Source organism: Macaca nemestrina, chromosome 7 (genome assembly GCF_043159975.1).
Source record: "Macaca nemestrina isolate mMacNem1 chromosome 7, mMacNem.hap1, whole genome shotgun sequence".
NCBI lineage: Eukaryota > Metazoa > Chordata > Mammalia > Primates > Cercopithecidae > Macaca > Macaca nemestrina.
The window spans coordinates 87,749,042-87,762,611 of NC_092131.1; the positions used below are offsets into that span (position 1 = coordinate 87,749,042).

The 13,570-nt window shown below is 40.4% G+C and overlaps 2 protein-coding genes across 2 annotated transcripts; both read right to left on the reverse strand.

Annotated features, from left to right (window-relative positions):
* Positions 1-318: 318 nt before the first annotated feature.
* On the reverse strand, positions 319-1,732 carry LOC105496551 (ribonuclease A family member 6). Its single transcript, XM_011767060.3, has 2 exons — positions 1,451-1,732; positions 319-1,087 (listed from the first exon to the last, which is right to left on the reverse strand). The coding sequence occupies exon 2, from the start codon at positions 1,080-1,082 to the stop codon at positions 630-632; it is 453 nt and encodes a 150-aa protein (XP_011765362.2). The 5' UTR covers positions 1,083-1,087; positions 1,451-1,732; the 3' UTR covers positions 319-629.
* Positions 1,733-11,562: 9,830 nt separating this feature from the next.
* LOC105496550 (epididymal protein 3B) lies at positions 11,563-12,377 on the reverse strand. Its single transcript, XM_011767059.3, has one exon. The coding sequence runs from the start codon at positions 12,357-12,359 to the stop codon at positions 11,916-11,918; it is 444 nt and encodes a 147-aa protein (XP_011765361.2). The 5' UTR covers positions 12,360-12,377; the 3' UTR covers positions 11,563-11,915.
* Positions 12,378-13,570: the final 1,193 nt, after the last annotated feature.

Below are 13,570 nucleotides of genomic sequence, written 5' to 3' on the forward strand. Positions count from 1 at the left end.
AGAAACCAATGGAAATGACATAGGATCCTTCAGTTGCCAGTGTCAGAATCTATGTGTGAAATTATCATCAACTGTCTTTGAGGTATCAGTACTACCTCCAATTAAACATAGACAATGGTTTCCAGGGAAATATATAAAGTCTTGAGCAGTGTTTGAAGAAATGCTCCAAAGTCCCAAACGCTCTCATTTCTTGTGGGCAAAGAAGTGGTAGAGGCCCCAGGGAGGCCTTAAAAGTTTTCTAGGGACTTAAAGTCAAAACAGCATTCCTTTGAATACTGGTAAACAATACTTTGAAAGGGGATCTCAAACACACACTCATTAGAAAGCAGCAGGAAATGGTTTTATTGCTGTGAACACAGGGCAATAAAACTTGGCAAAAGTTGCAGGGTTAGAAATCGGAATCTTTGCTCTCTTCCCTATTCTCTTCTCTCGAAAAGTACAGAACTACAAAGCAGAAGATAATCTTATTTCTTTTCGTCTCAACTCTGGTCTGGTATCCTAGGCACTCTAATTCTCCCAACACCTTTCTTCTTTCTTCTGTGGGAATAAGAAAATCAACAAAAGAAAAGAAAACGTGGATGCAGTTGTAACAGAAGCTATGCCAAATGAAAGGAAAAGCAGTGGATGCCTTAGACAATACTATCTAAGTGTACAGGAACCAACTTGTAGGGGGGGTCGCTCTTCTGAGGGGGGTCACAGGCAACAATGAAGAATTTGTACTGGGTGGCAGCACTATAGCGGCACTGGGGGTACTTTCCTGAAGTGAGTCTACAGTCAGTCATGTTGACAGGCTTTGAGCTCTGGTGGCAGTTGTGCTGACGATTTTTGCAGATGATGCTGAGCAAATCACAGACAGCAGCCACATTCTGGAAAGAGTCATGCAGAAAGGTATTTTGATGCTTACAGTGCTGGGTGTAATTGTTGATGCCACTCATTGCCCTGTTGCATTGGAGAGGACTTGGCTGTATATGCTGAATTTCAAACCAATGAGCCCTGGTGAGATGCTTAGGCCAAGCATGAAGTAGACACACCGGTCCCCATAGAACCAGCAGCAATAAAAGAAGAGGAAAGCGTAGCACCATCTTTTCTGTGTAGAAAGAGAGAAGATAATTATAGTAGGAGAAACAATAAGAGCAAACATTTTAATCATAACTATTTAGATTTTTATTTTGCCTTTTGAGATGTTATAGCTCCCTTTTAAAAACCATCTTCTTTCTCACAGAGTCTCACAATTCTATAAAGAACCTGAAGCCCAGGAAACAGAAATATGACCTCTCCTTTGATTGACCTATCCCATTTTCTTTCACCTGTACTCATGCATTTGATGACTGTCATATCAGAAACAGTTTCTTCCGTCTTCCCTCCTGAAATATTTACCCTCTATCTGACCACTACCTCCCAGCCGTCTTTACTGCTCTGCTCGCTCCAGCCCTGAGGCCTTCTTTCTTACCTGGTCTCAGTGTTGGGGCTCCTACTGAGAACCGAGGCTGTGATTAGTTCAAAGCTCAGAAGCTGTTGTCTGCCTTTCTTCTCTAACCCTTCAAGTCCTGTGTGTGTAGGGAAGGGGAAGAAATATTCCGAGCTTTCAGAAAGAGAATCCTAGGGCTTGGCAGATTAACTTCTTGTGCAGAGTTTAGATTAAACTCTTAGACTTTCACGCCTATTCTTTAAAACAGTATCATTATCACGCGTATACAGGAAGGCTAAGCCGACTTAAAGAAACAACATGACTAAAAACTCACAGTTTTGAGGAACTGATCACTTCCTGATATGGGTTGAGCGCTTCCTGCCTCATCTGAGGCTTCAGTGTTTTTTTTTTTTTTTTTTTTGAAGCTTTATGATTTCTGTTTCTTAAGAGAAAATATGTCACATAAATATGATATAATACCTGCCACATACTTGGTAATATTGTAAGTTCCTACAACAGATGTGAATAAATTATTCATTTATGCAAATACTTATTGGGCCAGGTACTGGGCTACACAAATTCAGGAGCTCATGATTTAATGAAAGAGATTAGAGACAGGCAGGTAAGTATATAGACAAGTAGATTATATTAATATAAGTAGCACTTACAGTGTGATGGAGGACACTACAGGAGGCTACAGGAAGATAGTAGAGGGGAAGGATTGTTGGAGGGCACAACACCTGAACTGAATTTTGAGGAATAATTACAAGTTAGGTGAAGAGAGTGTTAAGGGCCTCCCAAAGACGGAACTGTGTATGAAAAGACCTGTAAGCCTGAAGAAGAAGGCTGAATTTAGGATATTTTCCCCTTGAATCTGTTCTTACCTTTTCACTGGTACTGCAACACCCTTATTCAGAAACTCATTGTCTCATGGAGGGCTCACATAAAAGCCTCCCACGTGGACTCCTTGCCTTGCTTTTTTCTCCTTCCAATCCATTCTACACATTACTTCCAGATTCGTCTTTTTTTGAGCAAGATATAATAGTACAACACTCATGCTTTTATGGCTCCAAATATCTGCAGAATAAACATAATGTCTGTTTATAGCAAGGTTGCAGGATACAAGGTTAATATACAAAAGTCAGTTGCTTTCTTATATACCAGGAATGAACAATTGCAATTTGAAATTTAAAACACAATACCATTTATATTGTACCAAAAAAAGTGAAATACTTAGGTATAAATCTAATACATTATGTAAAAATTGGCATGAGGAAAAATTTTAAACTCTAATGAAAGAAATTGAGGAAGCATAGATACTCCATGTACATGAGTAGGAAGACTCAATATGTGAAGATGTCATTTCCTCTCAACTTGATCTCAATAGATTCAGCACAATCCCAATCAATGTCCCAGCACGTTATTTTGTGGATAGTGACAAACTGACTCTGAAGTTTACATAAAGGTAAAAGATTCAGGTCAGGCGTGGTGGCCCACGCCTGTAATCCCAGCACTTTGGGAGGCTGAGGCAGGGGGATTATGAGGTCAGGAGATTGAGACCATCCTGGCTAACACAGTGAAACCCTGTCTCTACTAAAAATACTAAAAATACAAAAAATTAGCTGGGCGTGTTGGTGGCAGGCACCTGTAGTCCCAGCTACTTGGGAGGCTGAGACAGGAGAATGGCATGAACCCAGGAGGCGGAGCTTGCAGTGAGCCAAGATCCCACCACTGCATTCCAGCCTGGGAAACAAAGTGAGACTCTGTCTCAAAAAAAAAAAAAAAAAAAAAAAAAAAGGTTCAGAATAGTTAACACAATGCAGAAAAAGAAGAACAAAGTCAGAAGACTGACATAACCCAACTTCAAAACTTACTATAAACCTACAGTAATTAAGATAGTGTGGTATTGGTGAAAAATAGACAAATAGGTCAATGGAACCAAGTAGAAAGCCCAGAGGTAGACCTACACAAATATAGTGAACTAATCTGTGACAAAGGATCAATTTTCAATTGAGAAAACGTAGTCTTTTCAACAAATGGTAGAATTGAATGTCCACATGCAAAAAATAAATATTTTCATAGATTAGATTTCATACCTTTTCATAGACCTGGACTTTACACCTTTCACAATTTTTTTTTGAGATGGAGTTTCACTTTTGTTGCCTAGGCTGGAGTGCAATGGTATGATCTTAGTTCACCGCAACCTCCGCCTCCTGGGTTCAAGTGATTCTCATGCCTCAGCCTCCCTAGTAGTTGGGATTACAGGCATGTGCCACCACGCCCAGCTAATTTTGTATTTTTAGTAGAGACAGGGTTTCACTATATTGGTCAGGCTGGTCTCGAACTCCTGACCTCAGGTGATCCACCCACCTCGGCCTCCCAAAGTGCTGGGATTACAGGTGTGAGCCATCGTGCCTGGTCACACAAATGTTAATTCAAAATGGACCATAGACCTAATGCAAAATGCAAAACTATAAAAATTCTGGAAAATAATATAGGAGAAAATCTAGGCAACCTCAAGTTTGGCAATGATTTTTTAGATATAATAGCAAAAGCACAATCCGTGAAAGAAAAATATTGATAAGTGGAACTTAATTAAAATTAAAAACTTCTCCTCTGCAACAGATACTATTAAGAGAATAAAAAGACAAGCCAGAGACTAAGAGAAGATATTTGCAAAAGATACATCTGATAAAAGAACATTATCCAAAAAGAACTCAGAAAACCTCAACCATAAGAAAACCAACAACCTAGCTGAAAAATGGCGAAACATCTGAATGGTATGGGGCAAAAACAATTTTTCCTCTGCCTCTGAAGGTTCAAAACTTCTGAAAAGAACTGACAATAGACAGATTAATGGGAGAAAAAGGCATACAAATTTATTATTGTGCATAATCATGAGAACCATACAAATTATGAGACTCAAAAAAGACTAAATAGTTGAAATTCATATACCCTCTTCATAGGGGAGGGGAACATGGGGAAAATGTAGGCAATTTTGAGGAGTTTTAAATGTTTTTGGGGCAATTGGCCCCAAAGAGCAGACAATAGTTTGTAAATGAGTCTCTTTGGAAGCTGAATGGAAGGGTGATGACTTATGGGAAGGTGAAGGGTGGAACTGCACTATGAACAAAGGTTGTCTCATTACACAGATAAAGTCTCTTAGGTGCTCTTTTGGAACTGCTCTTGGAAGAATAAATGAAAGGTCTACCTGAGTGTAGTGTGAAGAGACTTTTAGTCTCTTCTCTTTTCAAGTGGCTAATATTTCCTGTTTATCTGATGAGATTTTTAGAAAGGGGGGTCTTAAGACAACTGCATTGCTTGGAAGAAGTTTTCCTTATCCAGACAAGGGAACTCCCAGAGAGAGCTCCTCTCTGCCTTTGAGAGCTAGGGAGAGGAAAAAGAGCAGATTAGAATATCTTTGGTCCTGAGGCAGCTTCTAAGAACTTTTGATTTCTTTAATTCTTTAATTCTAGGTAAATTTAATTCACTTTCTTTAATTCAAAAGTGTTCAGAATGCCAATGCATCATAGTTTGTAGTATGATTCTCTGCACCCCAACACTTCACCAAACAAGATACACAGACGGCAGATGAGCAGTGAAAAGATGTTCAGCATCACATTATTTGCAGAGAAACTTTTCCTCTATCATTTTAGGTTTCAAAGGTGGTGGCAAAGGAGCTTGTGAATTAGAAAACGATTAACAGGAGAAAAATTCAAAGTTTATTTACACATGCACACAGGAGTATTACATAATGAGTAACTTGCTGAATAGCCAGAGGTAAAGTTATATACCAACTTTTAAAAAGTGTTTCTGGCCAAGTGTAGTGGCTCATGCCTGTAATCCCAACATTTTGGGAGACTGAGGCAGGAGGATCACTTGAGGTATAGAGTTTGAAACCAGCAACATAGCAAGACTCCCATCTCTATTTTTAACAAAAAGATTTGGCCAGGTGCGGTGGCTCATGCCTGTAATCCCAGCACTTTGGGAGGCCAAGGTGGGCAGATCACCTGAGGTCAGGAGTTTGAAGCCAACCTGGCCAACATGGTGAAACCCCGTCTCTACTAAAAATACAAAATTTAGCCGGGCATGGTGTGGGCACCTGTAATCCCAGCTACTCGGGAGGCTAAGGCAGGAGAATCTCTTGAACCCAGGAGGCGGAGATTGCAGTGAGACAACTCCTGGGCAACAAGAGTGAAAGTCTGTCTCTAAACTAAAATAAAAAATAAAAAAAGATTTTTGTTGGGGCTTCAAAAGGAAAATGTGGAAGGTTCTAGTAAGCTTTCTGATGCTAATAGAAATGGGTAGATTGATTTCTTCCTGGCTGGAAGTTTCCTTGTATGGGGGTTTATGGCAGCAAATGTACACATCCCAGTGCTAAGAGGCTGTCTCCTTTCAAACAGGAAAATACCTTTGAAGGGGATCAATGGCAGCTGAATTTTCAGGAGGCTTCAGTTAAGTTTAGACAGTGTTTCTTTCTGCAGCTTCTGTCTGTTCAGACATTTTCAGTTTAAAATAATTTTCATGCCACTATAATAATAACAGATTTGTTACTTGATGCACAACAAATGGATATAGTAACACAACAGAGACTGAAAAAGAGAAAGAGTTTAATTTTCATAGGGCAGCCAAATGAGTACATGGGAGGTAACCTAAAATTTGGTTTTGGGTTTAGGGATAGGGTTTTTAAGGAGTCTGGAAAAGGGCCAAAGTGTGAGGATTTCCAATTCATCAAGAAGTGAGGGGTGAAGTCGTGGGACAGGGACATGAAGAAATTCAGCATTCTTGTGCCAAGCCAGTTCCTTGGTAGAGGTCTTCAGACTGGTTAGCATTAGCTGTTGCACTGGAATTCAGGAAAAACACCTTAAGCAATTCTTAAGCAAAAAGGTCTCATAATTCTGGTATCAGAAATTCTACCTATAGGAACAATTGGGGAATAGGTGGTCAGCATGCTACTTGCAAAGTTAGAAGCTACAGGTAAGTGGGTTGAAGTGTACCAGCATGCTATGATTAATGTGCAATTCTGCCTAGAGCCTGATTTGTAACACTCCATAACTCTGCAAGGGCAGTATTGCCATATTGGTGGGCTGTGAATCCCTTCAATCTATCATTAGAAAATTGCACATCAAAACAATGGGATAATACTACACACCTACATGAATGACTAAAATGCAGTGAAAGCTGACATCATCAAAGCTGGTAAGGATGCAGATCAGCAAAAATGCTGATTGACAGGACTTTGAACCTGGAGGCATATTTTGGGGTGACATATTCTTGCTTCCTATGAGAGTTCAGTTAGGCTAACTTGCATCTCACAACCATCCCTTGGCTCAATAGAGGGGACTGCAGACCTTAGTGGCCAGCCTCACTAATACTGCACACAAAAGAGGAAGGGTAGATACCTAAGGGGAGTCAATATGCAGCTATCCAAATAAGGGGTGGACCACCAGGAAAGCCAGAGAAACAACACAAAGCTATTACTAATTGCCCTTAAATCTACTTTCCTCCTGTACTATTTTGAACAACCATCTGCTAACCCTTTAATAAAAGCAAGTTTTAAAGAGTTACTTAAATGAGGTATTTGTGAGAACCTACTATAGGAGACCAGAATATGCCACCCCAAAATTTGCTTCTGTAGTATAAATACTATTTTGAACTGCTTATTTTGAGAAGCAGTATACACAAGACAAGCTCTGAAAATAGAGTGCACGTTGCCTTTTTGTAAGGAAATTTGCGTTTATAAGGGAAACCCTCATTTGTAAGGATGTCTCCCTCTCTGTACCAGAATGAGAAAGGTGACTCTAAATCAAAAGAAACCGTTATCAGTGGAGAAGGTACTGACTTAAATCTGCATGAGCAAGCTTTCCCTTGTGTACTATACTTTTCCTGGTCATCTCCCTGTAAGTTGCCCCCCGACACGCTTCTTCCTTTGCTTTAACTGAAGGCATTTAAGTCTAAGTTCTAGCCACCTCTTTGAGTTGCTTTCTGAGCTTCTCTCATGTATACATGAGATACACATGTTACTACATTTCTATTTTTCTCTTGTTAATCTGACTTTTGCTACAGTGGCCCCAGCCAAGAACCAAATGGGTAGAAGGAAAATATTTTTCCTTTTCTACATATATTTTGAAGAGCATTTGTCAACTGAGAAAAACAAACAGTATTGTTTCTTCTCATATGTATATTGATCCTACAGGCAGAGCTACTGGTTTAATACTAGTCTCTTCTGAGTTTGGTTGGTAGAGATTGTCATCCCCAGGTGTCTGCTCCTCCCCAGGTGCACTCAAAAATTGCAAAGTTGAGGAACTGCCTTTGGAACATGATGACCAATCTAGATACACTGACTACTCATTGAGACCAGAGTTATAGGAAAGTATGCAGTCACTTAATAAATAATGTGACACTTTGGCCTTTTTTTTAATTGTTTCAAGGCCAGAGTCATTCCACATTGTAGGAGTCTGAAGAACACAAGGTACTTTAACATTTAGCATTTTCCCTGCCCAAACTGCTCTAGGGAAAATTGTATGATGTAAACATTTCTTACTTTGCATCTCACTCCTGCAATTAGCAAACAGAATTTCTCATGGACTCAACTTGCTTGTGAACCCAACATTTTTGTTTTGTTTTGCTTTTGTTTTATTTGAGGCTGGCTGGAGTGCAGTGGCGCAATCTTGGTCCACTGCAATCTGCGCCTCTGGGTTCAAGCGATTCCCCTGCCTCAGCCTCCTGAATAGCTGGGACTACAAGTGCGTGCCACCACACCTGGCTAATTTTTTTTTTTTTTTTTTTTTTTTTTGTTAGTAGAGAGGGGGTTGCACCATGTTGGCCGGGATGGTCTCAATCTCCTGACCTCGTGATCCACCTGCCTCAGCCTCCCAAAGTGCTGGAATTACAGGCGTGAGCCACTGCACCCGGCCTTCCCAACACTTTTTTATCCCATTTATTTCCTCTTTTCTACACAAAATTTAAGTCTTAAGCTCCATTTTTGAGCAATATTGCAGTTTAAAGTCTTTCAACCCCTGCCCTGTCTCTACCAAGTAAAAATGGTTATTTTCAGATAAAATTATTTGTGCTAATATATTCTACTTGACGTGTTGTCCTTAGGAAATGTAATGCTTTAGTCCATCTTTTTTTCGAGATAGAGTCTCACTTTGTCACCAGGGCTAGAGTACAGTGGCGTGATCTCAGCTTACTGTAACCTCTGCCTCCTCGGTTCAAGGGATTCTCGTGCCTCAGCCTCCCAAGTAGCTGGAATTACAAGCATGGGCCACCATGCCTGGTTAATTTTCTTATTTTTAGTAGAAATGGGGTATCACCATGTTGGCCAGGCTGGTCTCAAACTCCTGACCTCAAGTGATCTGCCTGCCTCAATCTCCCAATGTGCTGGGATTACAGGCATGAGCCACCTCATCTGGCCCTTAGAAACATTCTTTTTTGGGGTTTTTTTTTTTTTTTTTTTTTTGGAGACAGAGTCTCTCACTGTCACCCAGGCTGGAGTGCAATGGCACGATCTCAACTCACTGCAACCTCCACCTCCTAGGTTCAAGTGGGTCTCCTGCCTCAGCCTCCCAAGTAGCTGGGATTACAGGCATCTGCCACCATGACTGGCTAATTTTTTGTATTTTTAGTAGAGATGGGGTTTCACTATGTTGGCTAGGCTGGTCTCGAACTCCTGACTTCATGATCCTCCCACCTTGGCCTCCCAAAGTGCTGGGATTACAGGTATGAGCCACCACGCCCGGCAGAAACATTCGTAATGAATTGAGTCCAGTGGGGACATCTGTAGGTCTGTGGTTGATAAAAGAGGAGTTCCTTTTTTTTAAATCCTAGGAATGTATAGCTCCCATACAAATGTCAACAAAAAAAGTCAAACTCCATAAAACATTTAAAAAGGTTTACTATGAGCCAAATGTGTGTGACCATGGCCCCGAGGCATAGTCTCAGGAGGACCTGAGAACATGTGCCCAAGGTGATTGGTTTACAGTTTGGTTGTGTAGCTTTTAGGGAGATATATCAGTCAATATAGGTGATATATACATTGGTTCAGTCCAGAAAGGCAGGACAACTTGAAGCAAGGGCTTACAGGAATTAGTTGAATTCAAAGATGTTTTGATAGGCAATTGCTTGAAATAATTGTTATTATTGAAAAACCTAGACTCAATAGATAGGAGTGTCTGGGTTAAAATAAAGGATGGTGGAGACCAAGGTTCTTATTATGTAGATGAAGTCTCATAGGTGGCTACCCTTAGAGATAATAGATGGCAAATGTTTCCTATTCAGACCTTTAAAAGGTGCTAGACTCTCAGTTAATCTCTTCAGGATTGGGAGGGCCTGGAAGGGGAAAGATCTGATTATGTTAATAGAGATTCCTTACAGATGCAACTTTTCCCTACAGAAGATGGCTTTGCAGGGCCATTTTTCAAAATAAGGCAAAAAAATATTTTGGGATAAAATATTTTGATTTCTTTATCTGTCATGTGATGTTATGGCAGAGTCAGGTTGGAAAGTAAGCCACATTAAATTACTTATTTTCACACTAGTGATATGCTTTAGTTCCACTCAGATTTGGGGGTATTGGCAGAACTGACTGGGTATAAACATGAATTATATAGAGTTAAATAAAACCCACTTAATAATATTTTATGGTTTTCAGGGTGTGATTCTCCAAGGCCCTTAGATAGGAATTTGAGCAAGAGAGAAAAAAAAGGTCAGAATTCAGTCCTCACAGATGATGGCCTGCTGTATTTTTTGTTTGCTTATTTGTTTTTATTTTTTGAGATGCTTTGGTTCTGTCACCCAGGCTGGAGTGCAGTGGCACCATCTCAACTTACTGTAGCCTCCACCTCCCGGGTTCACGTGATTCTCTTGCCTCAGCCTCCCGAGTAGCTAAGATTACAGATATGTGCCACCACACTTGGCTCATTTTTTGTATTTTTAGTAGAGACAGGGTTTCACCATGTTGGTCAAGCTGTTCTCAAACTCCTGACCTCAAATGGCAAACTCTTGACCTCAAACTCCTGACCACCCGCCTCAGCCTCTCAAAGTGCTGGGATTACAGGTGTGAGCCAACATATCCAGCATGTATTTTTATTGTGTAAATCCCCATCTCTAGAGTTAGGGAGAGCAAATGATTGATGAGCACTTGTTATGTTTGTTTATCAAAGTCAAAATGAAAGTACTAAGCCAAAGAATGAGTTGAGAAACGAAGCAATTTTCACTGAGCACCTACTATAAGCAAGAAACCATGCTACGTGTTTTACACCCAGTGAGCTCTGCCAGTGCCCCAAAATCTGAATGGAACTAAAACATGTCACCACTGTGAAAATAAGTAATTTAACAACTCAGTTGTTGGAACTCTAAATTATTTTTAACCTTAAAGAAATGTGATTTTGGGGCCTCAGCCACATGCCAGGCCACTGTAACCAAGGCAGCTGTAACCGTGGTTTCTCTGTTTATAGATTAAACCTTCTTTCTTGCCTGCATTGTTTGGTGAAATGTTGTAATTTACCGAAGGGTACAGGAGAAGACTCCTTTCCTCTCCACTGTTGGTCTTCATTATAGAGTAACTTCCCTCTCCTCTTAGAAAGACTTCATCCCTATCACATTAAGATGGAATGTTAAAAACACTCTTTTAAATTGAAAAGGAGGTGAAAACAAGCTATAAAGAAAAGAAAAGAAGACTTGAAGTCAGGGACAAACTGTAACGAATTAATTTGTTGTAACTCTTAAACCAGCTGGTATAGAAATTGTTGTAATTCTGTTGAATTCTTTTGTCTTTTTCCTACATAAGCAAGAACTTAATTTTCAGCTTTGGAGCACTGAACCCATTTCTGTGGAGTCTGTGTGTCACTGAATGGCCACTCCTAGCCTTTTGCTTGAATCAACTCTTTAAAACTGGATTCTGACACTTTTGATTATTTCAAATTGATGCTGCAATCAATGCCTACATCACAACTTGTACTGAACTAAGCACACAATCATTTACACCCTCATCATATACACAAACATATTACATACATTAGACATACACCCATAAAATATACCTTAAATCCCTTGCACAGCATCAATCACATGCATAGTCTAGATCACACACACCCATATCAATCACACAATACTTACTCCGTGCACATAACATATATGAATGTCACACACACTGGAATCATATGATTTATTTAGGGAAGGGGAGATTGTTCAGCTTGGGTATGTATCAAGAGAGGGAATATCAGGAAGTCTTGGGTTAGTCAAGAACAGATGCCATATGAGCTGAATGTTGACAAAAGTGCAAGAGTAAATTAGGTAAATGAAGACAGAAGTGTATTCCAGTCAGAGAAACAACAAAGGCAAGGTTATGGTATCAAGAAATTATGCTATTCATAACTCTAAGTATTTGGAAAACATTGACAAATAAATGCAAGTGGGGAGTGGTAGGGGCTATTGATGGAGGCAGGGGCCGCTACTTAGAAAGCACTGAATACTCTACCAATACCTGAGGATGTGCATAGACTTTCTAGTTGCTGATAGGTTCTATCATCTTTAGGTCTTCTATCCTATCAACATACCCATCCATGTTACAATGGAATTCAATGTAGTTGAAGCTCCTGCTCTCTGTGTAGCTATTTTTGGAGTTCTCCTGGTGACACATGAGTACTTTGAGAGGATTCTGGACCCATACATATGCATTTCGGAAGCGATCCATCCAGTTGTCACTAGTGCATATATGCTCGATTTTGTACCACGAGATATAGATAAACATGTGAGAGCTCTTGTCTTTCAGAGCTTCATTTTCTCTCATGAGGACATCACATTTGTACTCTTTGAATTCTCTACTTGGACTTAAGTAGTGCAGTTTCATGAATTCTCTCCAAGAAACTTCCTTGCTCTGTACAAGCAGTGTGGATAGGATGCAAAGCAGGGCCAAGGGTGTGCCCCAGATCTTCAGAGACGATGCCATCTCAGTCACCAGGGCCACCTGTGTGTCCACAGAGAAGAGAAAGAAAAGCGTTATCCAGACAATGCCCAGAGAGCTGAGCTCCACCTTAAAATTCCTTCCCCACCAGGCAGGTACTTGGGTGCAATTTTACTATTTGGTTCCCCAGTGAGAAGATGATAATTCTCATTAGAGAATCGAGTTTCTAAGAACTAAAAACATGCTTCAGCCTGTGTGAGCAAATCACAAAATTAGAAAAAATAGATGAAGTTCATTTTGAGAATTCCAAGCATCTCCTGTCGTCCCTCTCTTACTCCCAACCTGAGGAGCCGATCACCCTCCAGCTGGCTCATTTTTGCCAGACCAACTCTCAGGAGATCATGTGTCCAAAAGAGATGATATTTTAAGGTTTATGTCCTTGAAGTGGAAAGGGTTGTCAGATTTTAGGGAAATGTAAAAGATGAGTAACTACTTGGGAGGTGGTTCCTAGGCAAGGCTTCGATTTCCTGAAATGATAGCCCAGCCTGCAATTACACTGACTCTGCAAAATGATGCTTCTCCAATTTTGACTTCCTTATAACACTTTCTCCAAAGCCTGAGTGGAACATACGTTCATTACTAACTACCCATATTCCTTCTCAGGGGTCATTCCCCTAATTATCACTATTACAAATGATCTTGGTTTGTTGGAGCTGCTCCTTGAAAATGTCATCATAAAAGAACTCCAGTTTTGAGGTTTTTGTTTGTTTGTTTGTTTGTTTTTGAGACAGAGTCTCACTATGTCACCCAGGTTGGAGTGCAGTGGCACAGTCTTGGCTCATTGCAACCTCTGCCTCCATGGTTCAACAGATTTTCTGTCTCAGCTTCCCACGTAGCTGAGATTACAAGGTGCCCACCACCACACCCAGCTAATTTTTGTATATTTTTAGTAAAGGCAGTTTCACCATGTTGGCCAGGCTAGTCTCGAAATCCTGGCCTCAAGTGATCTACCTGCCTCGGTTTCCCAACCAGAATTCCAGATTTGAAATATTCCTGTAATCAATCAAGTACCAAAACTAAAAGGGCCCTCACAGTGGCTTCTCTGGTGATAGCATGGAGTGTGGGGGTCTTTTTGAAAGAGTCTGCCCTTTAAACCAGTGCTCTGTCCTCATTTATCATGAGAAGTGTTCCTGCCCTCACTGAGTCTCTAACCTGATTCACAACTCTAAGCATTGATGTCCTCAGATGGATTTAAT